Genomic DNA, 25471 nt, shown 5'->3' with positions numbered 1-25471 from the left:
GTATTGGAAATAGTCAAGTTTTTTTTTCTTGTAATTGTCTTTATACAAGGTACGACACTCAAAATTTTCAATTAAGTTATCCGTGTCACGAATGACGTATGTAGTCTTTATTGGCACAAGCTTAAACAGATTTTTGGTTTGATGGCGAAGAATGAAAAAATACCTTTTCCCTTTTTTATTTACATGGCAGGCAGCCATTGTGGAATCCATCTTGCTTTCTAGTGTAACACTGGCAATATTAGTACACACTCTGTCAAAGTATCGGCCTTAGATCATCACGATCATCATACGTCAAGATAGACTGTGACAGCTGTGACTACGTCGAAAAAATCGAAGTTGACAGTTTATCTCTATTTTGAGCAATGCACGCATACTAACACAAATCGCGAGTGTAAAACGTAGCTTGTCACGCACACTAAAGTATTTTTTTATGAAAATAAGGGACGAGACTAACAGGACGTTCAGCCGATGGTTATATTAATAAAATTCTGAGCGGCTCTACAATTGCGCTCGTCACCTTGAGACATAAGATGTTAAGGCTCATTTGTCCAGTAATTTCACTAGCTACGGCGCCCTTCAGACCGAAACACAGTAATGTTTACACATTACTGCTTCACGGAAGAAAAAGGCGCCGTTGTGGTACCCATAATCTAGCCGGCTTCCTGTGCAAAGCAACTCCCAGTGGTAGGTATTAAACCTGACCTGTTTTTATCGGTTGCGAGACTCTATCTAGACGTATAAATTATCTTACCTATCAGCTGTCTAGCCATTGCGGTGTATGAACCCAGTGATTGACAGACGGACATTAAAAATGAAACTCACAGCCATAAACAGTTCGCATCGTGGAGAACAGTACCACAAAGAATGTGGTGGAGTATTTCCCGGCGTTCACGAGATGCGGGAAGGCCTCCTTGCTGTCGCGATACCGCCGCAGACACTGCCAGAACCTGGTCCAGGCCGGCACGATGTTGACCAGCGCCCGGGATATCAGGTACCACTTGCTTGTCTCGAAACTATCTGGAATAAAAACGAATCATTGTATTTATATAGTAAGACGACCTATATAGCCGAGCAGTTAGCGACCCTACCTACTAAGCTAGAGATCCCGGGTTCGAATCCCGGTAGGTTCAAGCAATTATATGGTGAATATGGATGTTTGTTTCTGAGTCATAGATGTTTATATGGATTTATGTATGTTTAAGTAAGTATATTGTATTAATTATATCGTTTCTTGCAACCCATAACTTATCTTATCCGTCTCATGTTGGCCACGCCAAAACGATGTCTAGTTACTATTCTTGGTCTATGCAGGAGCTGAATATTATGACCACCATAAACTTTAACCGATAATGAAAAATTTCTGGCAGCTGTCATAGTTTTTTTTTTAATTTAGTGACAAACTAGAGTCGGCCCCAACTATCATATCGTTCGATTGCTCGATTGTTCGATGCAAAATTTGTTTGCAAATTGCGTATATAAATTATTCAATATTATAGTGTCAGCAATATTATAATATTGATTACTTATAGTCATGAACTGCTATAAGACATTTGACATTTTTGACATTATAACTTCACTATATATGATTGATTAGATTAGACATCCCAATTAATAATAGCATTTATTTAACTACTTACTGTGTTAGTACTGTTTTGTATAATTATAACTATAATTTTAGAAATAACTATAATAGCATATTATATTAAGATCTTTGATTAATTTGTGTAAGTTAGTTGGCACTACAGTAGTACCAATTAACAGTTGGTAGCATCATCACTGTGACGGTCGTGCCCTATATAAGCCGGAGCGCTCAGTTCGAGTGAACATTAGTTATTGTGAATTGTAAGGGTTAACGCTGCCCAAATTGTATTGAATTATTGTAAATTATTAGTGGAAACAGTAAAATACAGGTATTTCAATTTTAAGTGCGTTTAAATTACCAACCCCTTATACAATAGTAAAATAGTTACAAACGTTATATCCTCCGTGATAGCCAGTCGCACTTATAGCGCTTGCAATACTGCTAAAATAGTTGCACGAAACCTAACAAACATCATGGAGCATAAGATAGTTAATATTTAAGTTTAGTGAGTAAATAGGAAAGCTTAAAACATTAGGTATAACGAGTTCAACTTTCAAACCACGACACAATTCATCGGCATGCATAATTTGTAACAAATAACATAAAATAAATGTTCTGTGAAACTATATAATGTTACCAATTGAAATATTATAACAGTTTCACAAGGTAAACAATTTCGAACAATGACCTTCTACTGCCAATAACATACGCGAGAGCGAGACGGTAAAATTACTGTACGCGAGTGACTGAGACAGGTAGTGAGGGTTCGTTAACCGGAATGTTTACAGGTTCGCGACCACTCTACAATTGTTTATATTAATATAATACTAATTTGCACACAACACCACAATACTCATGAACACTCATGCAACATACGTAGTATATTCTCATCGTAGATCATAGTTTGAGCTAACGTTGGATCCACTGTGTCCTTACCTGAAAAATTGTGTTAAAATTGATGATATTTTCTGTTTTGTATGATAAATAAAAAAAAACGTTTTTTTTTAATTCTTCACTCTGTAACATAGGCTCCGCTTTATTTATAAAAATGTATCGTATTTAATATTGGTTTGGAACACTTTGTTATTAAAACACAAAGCGTTACATAGGTACATTTATTTCTTATATTATTAAATTCAGTTAGTGCGAAGTGGAAAGCGACTAGCCTGTGTGTGCCTAGTTAGACAGGGCCTTATTGGCCCTTATTAGTCTTATTGGCCCCACTAATAAGCAATCCACCCATGTAATCTAACAGCTAGCAAAGTTTTGAGAGAGGATTTCAGGTTTGTTTTTATAAAAATTAATTAAAATTAATACGCCCTGCCCATTACAACGCAGTGCCGCTCAGGATTATTGAAACCCCCAAATTTCTGAGTAGTACTACAACTACGCTCGTCACCTTGAGGCATAAGATGTTACGTCTCATTTGCCCAGTAAATTCACTAGCTACGGCGCCCTTCAGACTGAAACACAGTAATGCTGACTAACTTTTAAAAAGTACAAAGTTACTGTGTTTCATATTTATTTAATCGCCTCGTAGAAGGTCGCCCTGATTGTGATCTATTTACAGTGTCTAGCAATACCAATTGATTACCATACTTGATTAGTGCAATTGGTATTGTAACTGTTTTAAACAAAATAAATAAATAAAAATAAACTATTGGTTCACGGCAGAGATAAGCGCCTATATTTAGATATGCTATCTATAGCTAAGCTATATATCTATGTTCTTGTTTTCCTGACATTGCTAACACTCATACTATATACTCATCTGTTAGCGACATACCCCCTTATTCTAAATATTCTGCTAACTTAAAGCATTGCTAATTCTCACTCTGTCTTCTTCTATTGACCTGAGTCAGAATCAGAAAAAACACTCCTTAGCAGCTGTTTTAAGTTAGCGGTCCATTATGAATTTGTAAGTCGCTGTGTTAAGCGGCCGAATTAAGATGGTCGCGCGGACAGACCGGTTTGGATACGACACGGTCGCGTTGGAGAGAGCCGCGCGACCGTCACTTTGATACGAATCACTTTGCCTTTGTAAATTGTACTTCACGAATTAAATTATTTAATAACAGTCTTCTTTTTAATTGGACGCCAAGATTTCCCTTTCATCAAGACCAGGGCACTAGGCGCCTACACATACTGATAACAGTTATTATTTTTTATCAAACCCAATGTATTTTCTTTCCATAACAATGTTTCCAGGGGAACTGTCCTTTAAAACTGGTATTTTAAGATCTTAATGACGATAATTATGTATTATGTTGAGTCAATTATTATGTACATATAAAGATTATTTCTTGCAGAAGTGCCGAAACCGTTACTTCTTTTTCGAATTTCCCGCGAAGTCGTTCACCAAAAATCATAATACTACGTCAAATAATAAACTGACAATACTCACTGTTACCGACGAACCAATCAGAGCCCGACACGTAGAACGCGATCAGATAATGGAAGTCCAAGAAAGCATAGACAAAAGAATTCCACTGGTCCGCCAGCCAAAAGTCGGCAAATAACACAGGCACGAAGGGCGCTGCTAAAATTCGACCCTGAAAAAAAAACAATTCACAAAAGTTAAAATCACAGAATTTGCTTATTAGTTTATATTTTTTTTTTCTATATGTACTAGCTGTCCCAGCAAACATTGTATTGCCATTTCATTAATAAAACTAAATTCTTCTGAATATATTCTTGATAATGTTCTTGATGTGGAAAGGTTATTATAACTTAAACGATTCTCTTAATAAACATAATGGGAATCAAGCGGACACCCTCAGGCTCTTTAATTATAAATGTTCATTGTACGATATAACATTGTAATCCATATTTTTATTAAAAAAAAGCCCGCTGAGTTTCTTGCGCCCGTTCTTCTAAGGTCTGAGTCAGTCGATTTTTCATCGGTTCAGATTTTGAATCGGTGGTAGTTTTGACGTTCTTTAAGTGATTTTGAATCCTATTTTGAATAAAAAAAAATCAAATTGAGTAACAGATTCCAAATTTAAACTATCGTTATTGTTTTTATAGTAACAGTATTTATGGAACAAAGTCATAAAATCAGCTATAACAAAATGGAATTTCATGCATGTTATAGATGTTTATTTCCACGTACAACTAAACAGTGGAATGAGTTCCTTGCGTGCTGTTTCCTGGACTATACGACTTGGGTACGACCAGCAACTTTATGGTGATTGCTCTGCTGTTTCAAGAAATTATGGGCGGCGGTAATCATTTACCCCCAGCTGAGCCGTAGGCTCGTCTATCCACCACTCCCAAAAAAAAGAATATGCTATATAATCTATTATATAATGTTCTATAGTTTCGTATAAACTTTTACTTTGTATGCTTTAAAATGTATTGAATTGTTTTATTTGAGTTATTGTATCTTTATATATATAATTCTTCTGTACGTGTGTTGACAGTGAACTACTCCTAAACGGCTGGACCGATTTGAATGAATTTTTTGTTTGTTCAAGTGGATTCGAGGATTCTTTAGATTCACAATTGAATTACCTCCTACCTCGGCTGGACCGATTTTGATGATTTTTTAAAGTGTTCCAGTGAATTTGAGATTGGTTTAGAATTTAGATTCTCAATTCTGTCCATATATAAATCTCCTGCCCATGTATATGTATGATAGTGAGCTCCTCCTAACGGCTGGAACTATTTTTCAAATTTTAGACGTGTGCACAGGACAACGTCTGTCGGGTCCACTAGTTTAAATATATATTATTTTACGAGTGTGCTGTATAACAATGCATTATTTAATTAAAATGAGTGTCATTAAAAAGACAGACACATTATATTTGTTGATCTAGGAACCTAATATTTCATAACAGATGAAAGTGAATAAAGAAAAAAAATTACAAATTTTCGATAAACAATTGGAACCTCTATTTTGAGATAATTTTTTAATGATGAACGAAACAAGTAAGTAAAAATGGCGGCAGTTGAAACGAATATAACTCAACAATGTGCTGTTTTAGTCTAGATTCTAGAATATATTAAAATTGTAATTACAGAACAGCATTCACAACTATTTTAAAACCATTGATGTTGATAAAATAAATAATTACTTCCTTTATGTGATAGGACAGGTAAAAAATATGGCAATTAACTGACTCGAAAAATAATTAACATCTATATATATTCTAATAAAATAACACATACATAATATTTATTTAAGAAGACTTACTGTGTGTTCTAATAATACCGATTCGAAATGTACTTCATAGAATTATGTCTGTATGTATGTCCGTGAAAACGCAAAAATAACTGAATATATTTAAACAAATTGTTATTTTTTTTATAAATAAAACTTCTAAACAAAATTTATGGACGATGGGGGACTCAAATTCGTCACCTCTCGGGTTCCGTCTTCCTAGACGGAACCCGAGTGCCGCCGTTGCACATGAGGAATGACACCCTGGCCCATACGGCAAAAGAGAAAGCCGATCTCCTGTGCGCTCTTTTCGCCTCCAACTCGACTCTTGACGACAACGGAAAAACACCGCCGACCATCCCGCGGTGTCAGAGCTCTATGCCTGAAGTACAGTTCAGACAGAAAACTGTTAGGCGAGCTCTGTTTTCGTTGGACGTCAGGAAGTCGAGCGGGCCGGATGGCATTTCTCCAATCGTGCTTAGAACGTGTGCCCCTGAGTTGACGCCGGTGCTAAGGCGTTTATTCCGGCACTCTTATTCCAAAGGCGTAGTCCCTGACTCATGGAAGTCAGCCCTTGTCCATCCGATCCAAAAAAAGGAGACAGTTCAGATCCGGCAAACTACAGGCCTATTGCTATTACCTCCCTGCTCTCCAAAATCATGGAGAGCATAATTAGCCGTCAGCTCTTGGTATACCTAGAGGGTCACCAGTTGATCAACGACCGACAATACGGGTTTCGCCATGGTCGGCCGGCAGGTGATCTTCTGGTATACCTAACACATAGATGGGCTGCGGCTATTGAAAGCAAGGGGGAAGGCCTGGCAGTTAGCCTGGATATAGCGAAGGCCTTTGATCGTGTATGGCATAAGGCGCTCCTCTCTAAACTTCCATCATTTGGGCTTCCCGAGAGCTTGTGCAAGTGGACCTCCAGCTTCCTCACTGGGCGCAGCATACAGGTCGTTGTCGACGGACATTGCTCGAACCCGAAGCCCGTGAATGCTGGAGTGCCCCAAGGCTGTGTGCTATCTCCTACGCTGTTTCTTCTGCATATCAATGAGGTGTCCAACCTCCAACATTCATTGCTATGCAGATGACAGCACTGGTGATGCCGTATACACGGGCCATGCACGTCTCTCTCGGGAAATCGTCGACCAGTGCCGGGAGAAACTTGTGTCTTCTATCGAGTCCTCTCTTGAGAAGGTCGCGGAATGGGGTAAATTGAACCTTGTCCAATTTAACCCCCAGAAGACTCAAGTTTGCGCGTTTACCACTAAAAAAACCCCTTTTGTCACATCACCGCTCTTCGACAACACTTCCCTAAAAGCCTCGCCTAGTATCGGAATACTGGGTCTCGAAATCTCGAGCGATTGCCAATTCCATGGCCATCTGGAGGGCAAAGCCAAATTGGCTTCAAAGAAACTGGGCGTCATTAATAGAGCACGGCAATACTTCAAGCCGGCCCACATTCTAGCGCTGTACAAAGCGCAGGTCCGGCTACACATGGAGTATTGCTGTCATCTCTGGTCTGGCGCACCCCAGTATCAGCTCGATCCATTTGAGCGCGTGCAACGCAGAGCAGCGCGAATTGTCGGGGACCCAGTACTCTGTGAACGGCTGGATCACTTGGCGTTGCGTAGAGACGTCGCTTCATTGTGTGTCTTCTACCGCATTAATCACGGGGAGTGTTCCGAAGAGCTGTTTTACCTAATTCCTGCCGCCGAATTCCACCTTCGCACGACACGCCACAAGTTAGGATATCATCCTCACCATCTGGATGTGTGGCGGTCCTCCACAGTGCGGTTTACAAGGAGCTTTCTTCCACGTACTACAAAGCTGTGGAATGAACTTCCTTGTGCGGTGTTTCCGGGACGATACGACATGGGTACCTTCAAAAAAAGCGCGTACACCTTCCTTAAAGGCCGGCAACGCTCCTGTGATTCCTCTGGTGTTGCAAGAGAGTATGGGCGGCGGTGATCAATTAACAACAGGTGACCCGTACGCTCGTTTGTCCTCCTATTCCATAAAAAAAAACTACTTCACACGATCTACATACAGTTTATAACCCTTCTCAACCCCTTATTTTTAATTACAGAGATACTACTACTGGCATAAAAAACAATCGTATTAATGATCAAAGTAAAAGCCAATTAGACTTGATACAATTAGATTGAACTAAGCAACTTTCTTTTGAATTACTGAATCTACTATTTGTTCGTATAAAGGAGAGCTCTTGAGACACACAAGAAACTCAACGGCCATTCTTTTCAATCAACAGAGTACTTTACAATGGCTATAATATACAGTATGGTCTGCATATTTATGAAATAAATAAAAATATAAGTAATACTAGTCCACAGAACTTAAATAAAAAAAATTAAATTGAAAAAGTGAAATTTTCAAACAAAATAAAAATTCAAATAAATATACTAAGAATTAGCAGTACTGTTAAGACGACGTACATTGACCTCTGGATCGTCGGCTTCACCTTTGATTTGTTTGATTATTTGCGACGAAATAAAAATTCTCTATGTTCATTCTTACGAACACTTTTTTATTTCGGTATAACTGAACTGAACTGTAAGTTCAATATTGTGCATCTTGTTTTATATTCAAATAAACTCACCCATATTCGCAAACGTCAAAGAAAAAATAAATGTCAAATTCGCCGTAAAAACAATAACAATTAACAAACTTAAAAACACAATTTACACATGTACACATATACAGTAGTAGAAAGTGTCCATTTCAGCTTGATTCCTTCGAAAGGCAAACACATAATCTATTCGCCCATAAGACTCGCGATACACTGGTCACTGATGAGTGATGACTGAAGTGGTGAACATTCAAATAACGAAAAAAATAAGTATTGAATAGGGTTTAGTTAGTTAGTTAGTTTATCGATACTTTTTCACCATTATTTAGCATCCATTACGAAATACCTTCCCAAGGATAGGATACAATAAGATACAACTATTTATGTGTTATTCGAATGTTATTATAATTTTAACAAATTATAAATTTAATGAACTTCCAGCAAGAATTTTTTTACGATATAACTTACGAAACTACTGTTTTGTTAGCTAAAAGGGTTTTTTGATGTGACAGAGTCATGCTGTCGTCCTATGACTACAGTACAATCGGACCAGACTCGTTCGGATTAAGTTCCTCAATCGCACAGAATAATAATATGGGTAGGTGTGTTTGTTGGGGAGGATATCTGCTGTCAACGTTTCGGCAATTTGAAGGGTAGGGTGCGAGTAGATTATGAAGACCACGTCCGGTCATGTCTACAGGACATCTGGAAGGTGTCAAGGAAGCCAAATTGGCTTCAATGAAGCTAGGGGTCATATCTATTAATGATATGACCCCTAGCATGAATCACGGTAATACTTCAAGCTGACCTAGAACACCAGATACTGCCTATATTGTTGTCACCTCTGGTCGGACGCACCCCAGTATCAGCTAGAACCTATTGCCCGCGTGCAACGCATAGCTGCTCGAATTGTCAGGGATCTAGTGCTCTGTGAATGGCTAGATCATTTGGCGTTGCTGGGAGTTTCCGAACAACTGCTTGACCTGATTACTGCCGCCGAATTCCACTTTCGCACGACTCGCCACAAATTACGATATCATCTCCACCATCAGGATGTCAGGCGTTTCCTTACAGTGCCTTTTCCAAAGAACTTTCTTCCTTGACATAGATATCTTTAAAATCAGCCTGTACACCTATCTAAAACCCCGGCAATGCTCCTGTGATTCCTTTGGTGTTGTAAGAGAATGTGGGCGGCGGTGATCAATTAACATCAGGTGTCCTGTACGCTCATTTGACCGTTTAATAAAACCTGAGTAGCAACGGGTAAGTTGATACGGTTTCTTAGAATTAGATTGCTTTGTATTACATAACATGTAGGACATTAAAAAACCGTTATTGTTTATTTCTCCTTTGTTTATAATTATTATCTGTTTACTACTTAATAAATATAAATATAATAATAAATTCATTTTCATTTCATTTCATTAAATACACTAAGTATTTAAGTTTAAGTAATTTAGTAAGCGTAGTGTTTAAAGGTTTTTTACGATATTTCTAGAAACACTGTGCGCTAAGTATTTAAAGTAAAATAGCTTTTTGAATCGGGTATTATTTCCTTTAAAAGAAGCTATTTATCGATAGGTTGCGCTCTACCCTAAGCCTATCCGCGTTCTTTCACTTTAGGACGGTCCGACACGTTTGAAGACACCGCGAGAAGCGAACAGGCAACATCACTTGTGTTCTAAACGACAAACGACCAGCGCACGGACGGGTATTAAACCCCAAAGCATGGCCATTAATCGCATTTCTCATTGTTAACAGACACAAAGGAGATGTTTTTGCTTGAGCAGGTAGATAAATTGCGCGTCAAACCACGTTATTACTACCTGCGTACAGTTGACGGTCCTAGTGTAGGGTCAATCGGAACTGCGCACTCTTTGGATACAGTTGCCTTTGCTCTCGACTACGCGCTGTGTTATCAACTTTTGCTTTTGAAATTTTAATTTTAGGAGTGTTTCTGAAGAATAATTTATAATGGATCTTCAAGTACAAGGTATGCACTGTGTTTCCTGTAATTTTTAATACATTTGATTGCTTATTGCATTCATAATAGTGCTCTAAAATGCATGCTAAATCCAAGTTTGTTTTTTGAAATGTTTTATATTTTTAAGTGTTTTTAAATGGGTTCTACTAACGGATACAGGACGAAAATTATATTTTATGATGCATTGAAGTATCTAGTTTTATCATAGCTAAACAAAGTTTTCCATAGTTTTCCACAGTAACTTTAAAATAAAAATATATGGGATTACATAAAAATCAAGTTTTTTTGTTACAGTATCGGAGGCCTCTTATAGAACGTTTACGAGACAATACCTGCATGTTATCGTGAGGGAAAGCACTAAAAAGTATTTTGATGACAAATTAAATGATCTGCAGGACAAATTGTTGACTTTGACAAAGTGTCCCCCGGCAAAATTGGGTGAATTTCGTCAAATCATCAAAAATTTCAAAATCGTGTACAAACGCCACTGGCAATCATGTAAATGTACTGATAAGAAGTTCCGAGAAAAGCATGATGAATGGCTTAAACAAACAATTGACTTGCCTTGTGCCCCTAGTCTGTTAGCTGCATCTTCAAAGGGTCGACCAAGCAAAGAATTTGGCGAATGCAGTTGGCGAACAAAGCGTCACAAAACAATGGCTATTAGAAAAATGTGCCTGTAGAAGAACTTACTTTTGCGGCAGAAATGAGTAATCGCGCCGCAGGAAACTTAGATTTAGCCTCAAAATTTCGCAAAGAAGCTCAAAGAACGGCAATGACAAAAAAACATTCACCAGAACACGCCTTAAAGATATTTGCGGATGCCAATCTAACTAGAGCTCAGTACGATATAATACAAGGAGCCAACAAGGAAATTTATCCGTGTTACACGCTTTTGCGAAAAGCAAAACAAGAGATATATCCTATAAAAACTATATCTGAAACCGAAGCAGAAATAAAATTGCAAGATTTAGTTGATATAACAGCTATGAGGCTTTGCAAATATTAAGATGATGTTATCGAGCTGTGTTCTGACATCGAGAAAAGTAAATTATCACTTTTTTACAAATCACGGATCTCAACAAGCACAATATAAGCAAAAGTTTCTAAATGATGGTGATAGTGATGCTAACGTTTTCATTAGTTCTCTCGTGCCCCTTAGGTTGACAAGTGGAACCAAAATTATATGGCAGAATCCTACTCCATCGTCACCCAGGTTTTGTAGACCAATCAGAATAAGATTTACTAAGGAAAACAAAGATGTAACTAACGAAGAAATCGATTACATCGAACGGCAAGCGAGCGGTCTTCAACCTACCTGTATTGGTGAGGCTGTAAAGATATCGCATATCTTGTTTCCCACTATGGTTGATGGAAAAGTATGTAATGCAGCGACGAATACGACGTCAACTTTGAGATGTTACATATGTGGCAGAACTCAAAAAACATTTAATGATCTCACGATCACAAGTACCGAAAATCCAGAGACTTTTAAGTTTGGTATCTCGCTACTGCATGCCCGTATCAAATTCTTCGAGTTTTTGCTGCATCTATCATATAAACTTAAGGCAAACTTATGTAAAAGCCGATTAAACCAAGGCGACCACACAGATATCGAAAAAGCAAAAAAGAATATTCAGAAGAGTTTCAGGAATAAAATGGGCTTACTAGTTGATATTCCGAAAGCTGGATTCGGTAACACTAATGATGGCAATACTTCTCGTCGATTTTTCAGTGATACAGAAACAGCAGCTGAAATAACTGGAATCAGCAGAGATCTTATTGAAAGGTTTCGAGTAATATTTTTATCGAGGTTTTGTCATCGGGATTCGATATAGACACAGATAAATTTGGCGCCTACACCTTCGAGACAGCAAAACTCTATGTGGACTTGTATCCCTGGCAACTGATGTCTCCTACTGTCCATAAAATATTATTACATTCATCAAGTGTGATAAAACACGCTTTGCTTCCAATAGGACAGCTTTCAGAGGAAGCATCGGAAGCCAGGAACAAGCATTTCCGCCAATACAGGGAAAACTTTTCCAGGAAGTTTTCACGGTCGGAATGCTTGTAAGACATAGTGAATAGGCTGCTCCTTACTTCAGACCCCTACATCAGCAGCACTCGCTGGAGGAACAAAGCACAAAAGAGGAAAGCTATTTCAGATGATGCAATAGTTTTCTTAAAACCATCAACAATCGTGGAAAATGACAGCAGCAATACAGACAGTTCTTAATGTTTTATCTTTTAATTTAGTTTCCATTCTGTTATTTCAGGTTATATTGTGATTTGTAAATATATTTAAATACCTATCCCTCAGCAATTTTTTCATTGAAACTTATTAACAAGCTTTAATACATAATTTAATAAACACAAAAGCACATTACTCATTAATTAATTTATGCACCCGTAATAAATAGTTGTAGATACGAGTATATATTTAGGATATCAGTATACACAACTAATTACCTATTTATACACTAGATATGTACTCACACAACTATTTTGGCTATTTTTAATACGTTTTACAAACACTTCATTTTGGCTCTTTGGTTAGGAACATTATTTATCATATTTTGATAGTTTTCCATATTATCCCATTTTTTTTTATAACACAGTAAGAGATTTTATATCGAATAGGTGAATAAAACATTTTTGGCCATGTTTTGAGGTCAAATAACTCACTGTGCAGCGTCTTTGAACTTGAAGCACGCGGGATGGCAACATCGCTTTTTGATGTGCAAAGATTCAAGTTCATTGAATCATTGAGTGTTGACCCAGTGACCTCGTGACCCGATTGTACAATGTACAGCATGTTAATATTCGCTCAAAATTAAAAGTCTACTTTAGACCTAACTAGTGCACCGATTTTTTCCATGTTTTGTATATCGTCAGCAAATGTTATAACAAGTATGTGGCTACATTTAATTCATAGATGTAAAATACATACTGTATAAAACAAATTAGTTTGTAAGGTACTGGCATCCAATATATGAGTTGTGTTTAAATAATTTCATTAATAAGTTTGAATTCATTGTTTGTGTAAGGGTGATTCGTGAACATGATCCAACATTGAATAAACTTAAATACTCACACATATCCTCAGGAACCAGAACCTCGCCTCGTGCCTGAACACCCGCAGAGGATTCATCAGAAACACCAGCATGATGACGACGAGCGCTAGCGGATTCACAAAAGGTGGTATACTCAGACTAGCGCTGTATATGAAGCTGAGTATACTTAGCGCCCAGACAACGCCAAATATAGCAGCCAGTTCCATTAAATGCTGCTCCGAGAGATGTTTCCTCGGGTCCAGCTCGAAGATGAGGACGTGGTTCACACCGGAACTTCTCCAGCCGTACACGTTGATGCCTATTAAGAATATGAACTCGACGAGTAGGAAAGGACCTCGGTATAATCTGAACGCGGTCTTGAAGTGGTCTGTTCCTCCCTCGTGATATAGCGCTGAAAAAAATACACGTGCCATTAAAAGGCGTAGATCTTAAAAAAAAATTGCGAGAGTACTAAGTACACATGTCAGAAGTGAAACCTGCAGTGTGCATGAATCTCTAAACTACATATGAAGTCCTGGTACATGTTGCTGGGATGAAATATAATTTCAACCGCTATAAAAGACATTACTATCACCGCTAACATATTTATTTTCTCCTGGTGGCTATGTAGTAATACGTCCCCGTAACCCCATAAAAAATATGTAACGGGGTTAGATCTGGTGATTTCGGCAGCTGGGTTCGATTTCAGGTTCAACTAGGCAATTATTTAGAATCTATGAATGCAGTTTAAATCGTTTTTATAATAAAAATAAAGTCTTGCTACATTAAAATGTTGTAATAATGACCAAACTAACTTCCGCTTTTTACCACTATTTTAAGCAAAAAATTAAAAAATATACCATTTTAAACTCTTACAGAATTATAACTTCAAATTCATGTGTATGTATATTAAAATAACCATATTATAAATATAATTATTTTAATTTATTACAAAAAACGAGGTAAAATAATTGCATTAATATATTTGGCAACATTCACAATTAGTACCTTTGGAAGTATTGTGGGTTAGTTAGTAGGTTGAAAAGGTATTAAACCTATTTGCTAAAATTTTCTTAGTAGTTACTAAAGCTGATAGTCCTTTTCAAAGCACTATTTTTAAATTTAAATATAAATTACTAGGCTACTTTTAATAACAATATTTGATATACAATTGGAACAAAAAAACACTAAATAAAAACTTGATAGAATACAACATGTCACCAAAGGTCCTTTGCAAGGGACTATAAATGTTTGCTTTAGACTCCTGATTGAAATTCACACGGAATCGAGTAAATAATTGTTTAGGAGTGTTGGATAGGTAATTGAAGTTTAATTTCCATTCATAATTAAAGTGATAAACCTAAAGATTTCTAATATTATTTGACATTATTTTACGTCAACGTCGTAGGCTGAGCGGCACTACAATTGCGCTCGTCACCTTGAGACATAAGATGTTAAGTCTCATTTGCCCAGTAATTTCACTAGCTACGGCGCCCTTCAGACTGAAACACAATAATGGTTACACATTTATACTGCTTCACGGCAGAAATAGGCGCCGATGTGGTACCCATAATCTAGCCGGCATCCTGTGCAAAGGAGCCTCCCATAGCCCACTGGATGTCGAAATGTCACAGCTGATACTATTTTTCTTTTATTTAAGCCCCCTCTACTCCCGAACTTCAATCACTAAAGTCATCGACAAACTACTTACTTTTTTACTAGGCGCCAGTATTTGAATTTGAATGAACGCCAAAGTTTTGCACCCTTTAAAAGTACCGCCGGCGTTAATTATTGTAACTTGCAATTTCAAATGTCTCGGCCTTAATGATTTTAATTATTTGGTCCAAAAGGATGATGTAAAAACATGGGAGTACGAGGTAAAGGCAATATTCCTCCATTTGAAATAGCTATGCGACGGCCTGTATATTAAGTAGTTTCTGTCTTTTCTTCGAGATAGTTGTGTCAAAACATTGAAAACACATCTCAAAAGACGACAACATTAACACAAAACCAAAAGTCATTAAAAAAAAATTACAGGAAAAAAAAACAAAAAAGAGGAAAAGGTATATTTATTTTAATAGAACAATTTATATCACGATAAAACATTGCATAGCCTAGATAACAAACAAAGGACCATAGTTTGTAGTTATCTACAACAAACAAAATGCAAACGCTATGCAGCCAATATGCAATCTAAATATTGACCACAGAGTACCTATGTTTAAACTGTATTTATTGTCTCTGGTCAAACTTATACCTGTGCATAGATAAACTACTTTATAATTTATGCTCTATTTAACATTACATCACATTGTGTTATCTGTGTAAATCTTGGGAAAATTTATAAGTTTATTACTGTTATATAATAATATAATCGTAATTTATAGAAGTAATTGTCAAGCGTTAGCATATTTAATTTAGGACTTAATCTTAAGAACGCGATGCCGAGTTACAAAACGGGCTTCATAATTATATTTATATACGACCTCCATCGAATGTTGTATTACAAAAATAAAAACAGAAGTTTTCTTTTTCAAAGACAACCAGATTGTAGATCAAACATCCTACATGCACATGCACTGTGCTTCCCTGGGGCATAAAAAGAATAGGGGAGTCCCAGGCCCAAGGTTGTCGTAAGAGGCGACTTAGGGCTCCTTTGCATAGGATGCCGGCAAGATTATGGGTGCCACAATAGCGCCTTTTTCTGTCGTGAATGTGTGAGGATTATTGTGTTGGGTCTGAGGTCTGAGGCTTAACTTCTTATGCCTCAAGGTGACGAGCAAAATTGTAGTGCCGCACAGAGTTTTTGGGTTTTGCAAGAATCTTCAGCGACTATGTATTGTAATGGGCCGACGACTCTCTACAGAGCTATTAAGATCTTGGAGGTTTTTAGTCGGTAAAGGATGTCATACACATCGGCCCAGCTTATGGGCCTACTACGTATATGTTTTTTCCTGATCTTTAAAAAAAGGACCAAACATCATTTCACGGTTTTTTCATGCTTTAAAGAAACGAAATCCTTGATACGTTTTTGTAATTCCTACGGTGATTCAAAAAAGCAGGGGCTGCAGTCACTCACTATCACTTACCATCATCTTATCTAGGTCGCCTATTACATAAATCATTTTCCTTGTGTATTTCACAAAAATGCCAACCATATAAAAATATAATCTACGTTAGAAATACGGAACTGCGCTCCAGAACTGGCACTGCTGATGTGGGAGAAAAAAACGACAGGCTAAAGTGGCACTGGGCTGGGCATGTATGTCAGATGCACACAGACCAGGCACTGGGTGCCTCAGGACGGGCAAAGACGTCCAGGCAGATCCCGATAAATGGAGAAAATTAGGGGACGGCTTGCCCAGCCAGGGGTCCGATAGGATACTAAAAAAATACGTATCAAACTGACAACTCACCCGATAAAACGACAGAGATAGCCAAAACTATAAAGGACCCAGAGAACAGTCCAACTTTGAACGTCGTCCAGGGACTCTGCTGTTCGCCCAGAGGTGGCACTCGAAGCTTCTTCATCGCCTTCTGCCGATCACCGCCCTCCAGGTCGTTGGTGACGGTTGCCTCTGTGTCGCTGATGAGCCTGTCTATGTCCTTGTTGGTGTAAAAGTGTGAGGTTTCCACGTGTTCAGCTCGCCACCCAGCTCCATTGCTTACATTTAATAACTAGAACCAATTATTTTACATTAGATGGTCGTTTTTACTGATCAATCGGCTTGGGAATATGATCAATAGGATTGACTAGAGTTAGTAGGTACCATAGACTAAGAATATACTAGCGTATAGGCGACCTGAGAGTCCGATAAAGTAATACCAATTTTGCTTTGTCAGTGGTGAAGTTAGTAGATACCACGTACTAACTTCACTAGTGCTCCTTTGCACCGGACGCCGGCTAGATTATGGGTACCAAAACGGCGCCTATGTCTGCGGTGAAGCAGTAATGTGTAAGCATTACTTTGTTTCAGTCTGAAGGGAGCTAGTTAAATTACTGGGCAAATGAGGCTTAACATCTTACGTCTCAAAGTGACGAGCGCAATTGTAGTGCCGCTCGGAGTTTTTGTGTTTTTCAGGAATCCTGAGCAGCACTGCATTGTAATGGACGGGGCGTATCGATAAGCGTTTGCTTTCCAATGAAGATTGTCAAATAACAATTGAGTCTCAAACTGTTGGTCTCAACTCAAAGTCATAATCTTTATTCAAATAGGTGTGATAAGCCGCTATTGAATCGACAGCTATATTTTTATCACTAACGCCAATTCGTTAAGCTTCTGTGTTGAGAAGAATTTGCATGTAACTCAACAATTGCTCATTTACAAATCAATACAAAACAATAATTTATACGTCTAAATAGACTGAGACAGCTGCTATGAATGCGTCGAAAAAAATTGAGGTTGACAGTAAACCTCTGTTCTGAGCAACGCACGCACAACAACAAACATACAAATCGCGAGTGTAAACCTGGCCTGTTTTAATCGGTTGTCTAGCAGCAAGAGGCTCTATACAGACATATAAATGATATAAGATAAAATGTATGAAAGTCGGATGTATACAACTACATTTAAAATGACATTTAAAGACTGACAAAAATGTATAGAATACAAAAATTATACGCGAATTCATTTTAACAGTTTATCGGTGCAAGAATAATTTGTGTTCCGTTAAGTATGAGAAGCCATTTCAAATGGCAGTTGTATTTTTAGCAAACTACTTTCAAAGAAGGATATAATACTTAAGGAATTCCTTAGAGAAGAAAGAAAGAAAGTCCTACTAAACAAATTCTTCAAATACACATACACTTCTGTATTTAATGCATATATAATCATGACCCTATACATAATCAATAGAAAATGAAAGTCGGTTAATAGCAAGGTTATTCGCAAGGCAATTTCGCAATTGTGTACCTAATTTGTCAAGTGTACTTTTTGTCCAAAATTTGAGAGAACAATAATTGATTTAGTGTATAAAAGAAATAATCGAACGTTCATTAATATCTACTTTTATTTTTTTTTATAAAAGAGGTGGCAACCGGGAAGGAGGCCCACGGAATGGGGAGTTGTGAGGCAACCGCCCATGACTGACCACGACCTTTAAGGTATATATACTCTTTCTTTAAAGGTCCCAAAGTCGTACCGGTTCAGCAAAACAGCAGCCGGTAAATGATTCCACAATATGGCTGTGCGAGGCAAGAAGTATCTTGCAAAACGCGCGTTTAGGAATGCTAGACGTCAACGTCATGCAGGCACCAGGATGGTATTCAGCACTTCGACTTAATGTCCGGTGGTGGAATTCGGCCGCTGGTATCAATCCGAACAGCTCCTATGTGCACTCCCCGTGATAGATGGAGTAGAAGATGCAGAGAGAAGCCACATCTCGGAGATCGGAGATTACTCGATTGTCGATATGAAAAATCGATAGGCAATGCATTATAATTGCCATCAAATGGACCCCTCATGCTTTGATAACTTACACAAAAAAGCTCACCTTATCATGTTTCTTCAATATTTTCCTAAAGCCGGTGTAATTGAGGTTCTGGTAGTTCTGCAACAGTATCAGGCTCAGGTAGAACTCGCTGAAGGCCAGCTTCAGCTCCTGAACCTTGCGCCGCGGTACCGACTTCCTGCTATCGCCGCCGCTCTTCGGCTTGATCGTCTCAAATCGAGACTTCATCTCGCTCTGCAACGTGGCATATTTCCGTGTAGCCTCTGCTAGCTTCTCTGAAATAAAATGCTCATTTTACATCTGACTAGACTAGCCGAAATTATTTGCATATCTTAGGGACCTTAGAGCATACTCCCAACTTATAGGCCGGCAACTCATCTCTTGACACCTAGTGATGCGAATGTCCATCGGCGGTTCTCACCCTTTCACATGAGCCTCTTGCCCGTTTGCCCCACTTAAGAGATGATCACTGAATATATAGAGTGCTAAAATTACATACAGTTAACTATCAAAAAAGTAATAAACTTCTATTTGAATGGCTTAAACACTTGGACTGCACTGAAACTGAAAACTGACTTAATTAAGGTAAAAAATTTCTACAACAGATACGCCAAGATAGCCACACTAACATCAATTACTTGCTTTATCTAAATAAGTTTTCTTTATTTAATTAAGTTTTATTATAATATATTTATTTTTTGTATATCCTTCACATTATTACCATGTGCTTTGGGGGCCCGGTGACTTGCAGCAAAGGTATTTGTTACCTATTTCAAGCATCAGTCTCTCACAATTGAAACAATGTTTAAATATAGATTTTAATAAACTGTGTATAATAAGTTTTTATAGTGAGAGAAAATAAATATATTTTGAATTTGATCCCCTGATACTCAGACATGGATTAACTCATTTGCCTCATACGCACAGTTGTATTAACAAACCATACCCGAATAAAATGTGTTGATTTTCTTGAGCTCCTCATCGCAGTAATGAAAGAATGTCTCATCAAAATTGGCGAAGTGTCTGCTAAGTACTTCTGGCTCAACATTTTCAGCAGACGGCGCTTCTTCTACCGCTGTATAGAGCATCGCTTTCATCTCCTGCATAATTTACAATATTAATATAATTAATAGTAGTTGAAAAAAAAACTAAAAAAAATTTAAAACTTACTTAAAAATAGAAAATATTTCCTACTTTTTAGTTTGGTTTATTTATAAAAGCGTGTTTTTTTAAACTATAATTTCCATTGTTGAATTAAAAATTCTCATTGCTATTCAAAAATTTCCTAATATTATAATGTTTGAAATTAAAAATTAACTTCATTTTCTGCCTTATAGACGAAATTATTTAAATTAAAAAAAATTTTTTTTTGCGAATTGAAAAATGGAATGATTTTATCAAATTAAAGTATTGTCACCGGTCCTCGATAAATCTACGAATTTTAAACGAAATCTGGCCGTTTAAAGTGGGTCAAAATGAGTCGGTTACAAACAAACATACATACATACAGGTGAAGCTAATAAAAAGCGTGTAAAAAGCACCTATTTCATAGTCAGTGAACTAGACAACACTGCTCTGGTGTATGAAGGTTCGATTGGTTTACTGTTATATAAAAAACCTGGGCCACTTTTATGGAAGACGAGCTGACCCGACAGACGTTGTTCTCTATATAATAAATAAAATAATGTTTTTATATGAATTTGTCAATAATATATCTTTACATCAAAAATTACTTCGTAAAATATGTACCCTGCTGTCGTAATGAAATTGTTTCACAGCAGAACTGTCAAACCGTGCGTCAATAATTTCTTTTATAGAAATTATGTTTGGACACTTGGTTTGTTATATTGTATGGACACATCAAAAAAAAACAAATTTGTTGTTTTTTATTTAATTTAGCAGCATTTTCCTATTTATTCACCTTTTAAACCTTCTCTGGACTTCCACAAATAATTCAAGACCAAAATTAGCCAAATCGGTCCAGCTGTTCTCGAGTTTATGCGAGACTAACGAACAGCAATTCATTTTTATTTATGGAAGATGATGCTGCATGCGAAGAAAAAAGAAAAGGACGACGAAGGCCGTGAAAACTCGGCAAAACGCTTTTTCCCGGCTACATCTAGTACCAAACCTGGAGCCATGTCACAAACTCATTAAATATGTTGATTTTTTATTTATAAAATTACTAGTTTATAAGTAAATGAAATGCAATCTGAACTAACCCTCCTTTACACTTAAACCGACCATAAATAATGTAACCTACGTATAAAAATTACGTTTGAATTTAGAACCTATGCACTTTTGAAATATGAATATTGTACTTTCTCATAGTCCCGCCAAACTTCACCAGTGTGAGGCTCCTTTGCACAGGATGCCGGCTAGATTATGGGTACCACAACGGTGCCTATTTCTGTCGTGAAGCAGTAATGTGTAATCATTCTTGTCTTTGGGTCTGAAGGGCGCCGTAGCTAGTGAAATTACTGGGCAGATGAGACTTAACATCTTATGTCTCAAGGTGACGAGCGCAATTGTAGTGCCGCTCAGAATTTGTGAGCTTTTCAAGAATTCTGAGCGGCACTGCATTGTAATGGGCGGGGCGTATCAATTACCACTCATCTGAACGTCCTGCTCGTCTCGTCCCGTATTTTTATAAAAAAAAAAAATGTTATATATTCTGTTATAAAATATATTGGATTGATAAATAGAATCGAATTGCTTGTGGTACCAGTACAAGAGTAGGTGTGGCTTAAATGTAATTTTTTAAACTCCTCATGCATTTGGTATCAATCGAACGTTTGTGCACCAGGCAATTGATAACTACCTACAATAAAACCTCTGTGACAAAAAAAGATCTATGTATTCCCGTAGAATTCCAACTAAAAAGGCAATCGAATTAGTAAAGTAAAATAATTCGGAGTAATCAAAGCAAAAGGTATAATCTCGGGAAAAGAATACCTCACCTATGATCATATCGCGTATTTTCAAAGAAGACTCAGGACTTGGAGCACGAGATGAACTGGTTATTATTGAACCGACCATTTAATAAATAAATAGGGTGGTAAAATCATAATATTTTTTAGAAATTAAGCGGTAAATTATTTAAGTTAAGTAGAGGTATTTAGTGAGTATTGGATAAAATGTAGATAAACATTATTCTGAGTTCTTGTGGCTTTTTTAAATGTCATTTCTTGTGGCGGCAGCGTGGGGCGGGTTGTTGCCTCCCCTAATATATATTATATGGTCAAGGGAGGCGATGGCTGGTCCATGCGTTACTTGTAGTGGCTGGATGATACTGCCATCGGAAACTCTGCTTAATATACCTATATATTTATTTACAGTATGTGGATTCATGCATCTACTGTACTCAATCAAAAACTCTTGAGGGTTATTTTTAATTTACGTTTTTTGTATGTGATTGTGTATTTGACGTCGGAGTATTTTTATTGCATCACTTTACAGACGTTGTAATTATAATAATTTATAGAAAACGATGAAGCCATAAATGTTGATTGGCCATGAGTTTCTTGCCACTTCTTGTCAATAAAGCTCAACGGAGGTAAATGGTAAAAAGTATAACTTTTGACATTCATTAGTGTCACTTCTTTGACCTAAGTGAATAAAGTGATATTGATTTGATTTGAACATTACTGCGCCCGTGCATAATAGTCCTTATTTGCGAACACAATTTAAAAAAAAAGACAAAATGTCATAGACATGTCATTGTGTTTGACAGACCGCCTTTTTCTACACTCTCTGTGCTACAGCGTCTCACAGCCTCAGATGTCATTTTATTTAGAGCCTTTTAACAAATAGTTAATTTAGACTTAAAGAAGTTCTTCATTTTTCATTAATCCCTTTCTGGTGACCTTCAACACTAACATTTTCCATCAAGCGAAATTGACGACAAACGCGTTCTCACGGGCGCAAAAAAATTAAAAATCTTACCAATTATTAGGTATCAATGATGTAGGGCATAAGTTCTCAACGTGGGCGATAACGCCCCCTTGTGGGCGTTTGAGACTTTCGGGGGGGCAGTAGAAGACCCAGAGAAAATTAGGGAGCATTGAAATGGCGCAGATAGGGCGTGGGTAGATTAAAAAATATAGTAAAATACTCTAGAAAAAACATATTCTCAAAGTGGGCGGTGAGCAAAATAAGGTTGAGAAACTATGATGTAGGGAATAAATCATTAAATTTTAAATGCGTCTTATGTTCGTTCATTATTGGAAAACATTAAATCTAAAAGACCTGGGTAGACCATGTAGGTCTTTGTAATAAGTCGCAAAAAACGCCTATTCCCCGAGCCCGTTTATTCACCCCCAATACCTGAGTGAAGTCATTTTCATCTAATTCGTTAGAGCCTTTCCCGAGCGATTTACACGAATTGTTCATTTAATAGAAAGCTTTAAGTTAGATCAAACTTAATTTATGCTCGCTTAATATACCTAGGTAGTCTTTGCCATAAATATTGTTTTTGTTTTATTCAATAAAGAACCTCGTAGGTCTAAATCAAAGAGCAAATATTTCTGTCTCAAATTTATAAGATTTTTATTAAATTAAATAAATAAAATAAAACGTTTTAATGAGACTTTACATCTTGTATCTCCAAATGACGAGCGCAATTGCGATGCCGCGCAGGGTTCATTTAGGGTTCAATCAAAATCCTGAGCGACACTGCATTGTAATGAGCAAAGCGTATCACTGATCGTCAGGAGAACGTTGTGCTGATATTGACCTTTTCTAATAAAAAAAATATTTTCATTGAACCCTTCCAATTTCACTCACAACTAATTTCTTTACTATTTTCACACAATATATTTTCGTATGCGGTATGCACTTAGCAAAAAGGCTTTTGTAACTTAGCATAATAATTATGCTAAGATATTATAAGTGTAATATTGTAATTACCACTGATGAATTTCAATAAATAAAAACGGAACCCCAGTAGGTATACGAAATTAAAATACTGCAGGCAGACAGCCCTAACGCGTGTTTACATGCTGTGCGGTAATATAAGTAATTATTTCAAGGACAGAGCCGAGTCACAATTACTTCAAAGTATTTAACTCTAACCTCGAAGGATGTCGAATCGGTTCGGAAATACTGCAGCCGATACGACTCCAAAAAATGCCTGTGGGAGGGAAGGTTTAGCATTAACCGAAATAATTCTACTGGGCTCTTTCCATAGCGGTTGAAATTGCACAGAAGCTTAAGCCAATCGAAGACGACTTGGTCGTGCTTATTAAATTAAATTTCTGGATTAAAGGGGTTAATTGTTAATTATTTGCTCAAAGGACGACGCGACCACTGGGATTCCTGAAGTATACTGAATATAACCAAAACTGTGAGTTTATACTTACAATTTGACGAAAGAGCAAGCATTTGTTTGGATTGGTGCCTCGAAATGTCGCGACTGGAATGCTACATTTGACACATCACAGGCGATGAAAGCTGTTTATATATTGGTACGAGCCAAAAACGAAAAGACAATCTGGTCAATGGATTCTTCCATTCGAATATTTGCCAATAATTCCCTCAAACTTTTAACGGGTTACATCGCAACAAATGTCCAAGAAAGAAAAAGGGCTGTTGCGGGTTATATACATTATTGACCAGGGCGCAAGAAACACTTTTGGCTTCTTATTTTTTTAATAAATTTCGTTACAATTAAATTTATAATTTAAACACCCTGTCGCTCCATTCTCAACCTATGGTTACATTAAGAAAGTCATTTATGCTATAGTAACCTTAACACGAATTTACCCGCTACCTACCTTGCATAGTTGAAATACCAATTTATTGAATTGGTGAGCCTACTCTTCTTCAGTACACTCAATCTACCACATTTTTCATTTCATAATCCTCATTAAGCAATCAATTCTTCTCATTTAACTATTTCTAAACAATAAAAGCAGCATTGTGCCAGGTCGGGACTGTAAGTAGACAGGTAGATGCTAGAGGATTATCATAGTGAAGCAGGATGATGGAATTTTGAATTTCCGTGATAGGAATAATTAATAATTTTAAGCAAACCTTTTACATCATCCAAAAATTATCTCTTGTGTGCAAGTTAAAACAATACTACAATAGGCCGAGATCGGGCTTATAGGCTGCCTGGCTGACCAATAAGAACTGAGCATTTATTTATAAGGATCAAAAATGCAATTTGTAACTCAGGAACCACATACCCACAGCTCAGTGAAAAAACTCTCCATGATGGACTATATCTAATACTAGCTGACCCGGCAAACGTTGTTTTGCCATATAAAGTATAATTCACGCGATAGTTTTATAAGTAATAAAATATTGCCTATATAAAATGAATCTGTATCATACAAGGTTTCTAAAATCGGTATCTCAAACAGAACGTTATTTATGGTGTTAACCACTTAAGGCTTTCAAACATTGCATTATAATATATCTCAGGTTGTTGAGATGTGTTTTTGTCATACAATAATAAGTCTTTATTGGAGATAGAGCACCTCATATTGTAGATCATAGTAAAGTGTGCTGGACAGAATATACATTCAAGAATAGACATAGACAAGTGTAATTGTAGCCAGATTATTATTTATCTCACTGGTGAACATAAAACTTAGTCTTGAAGTTCTGCCTCACATGGAGTGATGATGGCACATAAATG

The 25471-nt window shown here is 37.1% G+C and overlaps 2 protein-coding genes across 3 annotated transcripts in view; one reads left to right on the top strand and one right to left on the bottom strand.

Annotated features, from left to right (window-relative positions):
- LOC126979712 (xenotropic and polytropic retrovirus receptor 1) overlaps nt 1-25471 on the bottom strand; it is a 35217-nt gene that overhangs the window by 6393 nt on the left and 3353 nt on the right. The window contains exons 2-8 of one of the 2 annotated variants that reach the window (XM_050829183.1): nt 19775-19928; nt 18871-19103; nt 16794-17055; nt 13419-13789; nt 3987-4134; nt 2459-2518; nt 823-1017 (exon numbers count right to left, since the gene is read on the bottom strand). In XM_050829183.1, the coding sequence (XP_050685140.1) occupies nt 823-1017; nt 2459-2518; nt 3987-4134; nt 13419-13789; nt 16794-17055; nt 18871-19103; nt 19775-19928 (1423 nt within the window). The remainder of the gene's footprint in view (nt 1-822; nt 1018-2458; nt 2519-3986; nt 4135-13418; nt 13790-16793; nt 17056-18870; nt 19104-19774; nt 19929-25471) is intronic. The other variant, XM_050829184.1, reaches the window with a different exon arrangement.
- Nucleotides 5947-25471, top strand: part of LOC126979784 (uncharacterized) — a 193436-nt gene continuing 173911 nt past the window's right edge. Inside the window, exon 1 of the mRNA XM_050829319.1 lies at nt 5947-7732. Within this exon, the coding sequence (XP_050685276.1) occupies nt 6741-7718 (978 nt within the window). The 5' untranslated portion in view covers nt 5947-6740 and the 3' untranslated portion in view covers nt 7719-7732. The remainder of the gene's footprint in view (nt 7733-25471) is intronic.

This window comes from Leptidea sinapis, chromosome 4 (genome assembly GCF_905404315.1).
Source record: "Leptidea sinapis chromosome 4, ilLepSina1.1, whole genome shotgun sequence".
Taxonomy (NCBI): Eukaryota; Metazoa; Arthropoda; class Insecta; order Lepidoptera; family Pieridae; genus Leptidea; species Leptidea sinapis.
Note: the sequence above shows the minus strand (reverse complement) of the source record. Positions and strands in the feature narration are given on the sequence as shown.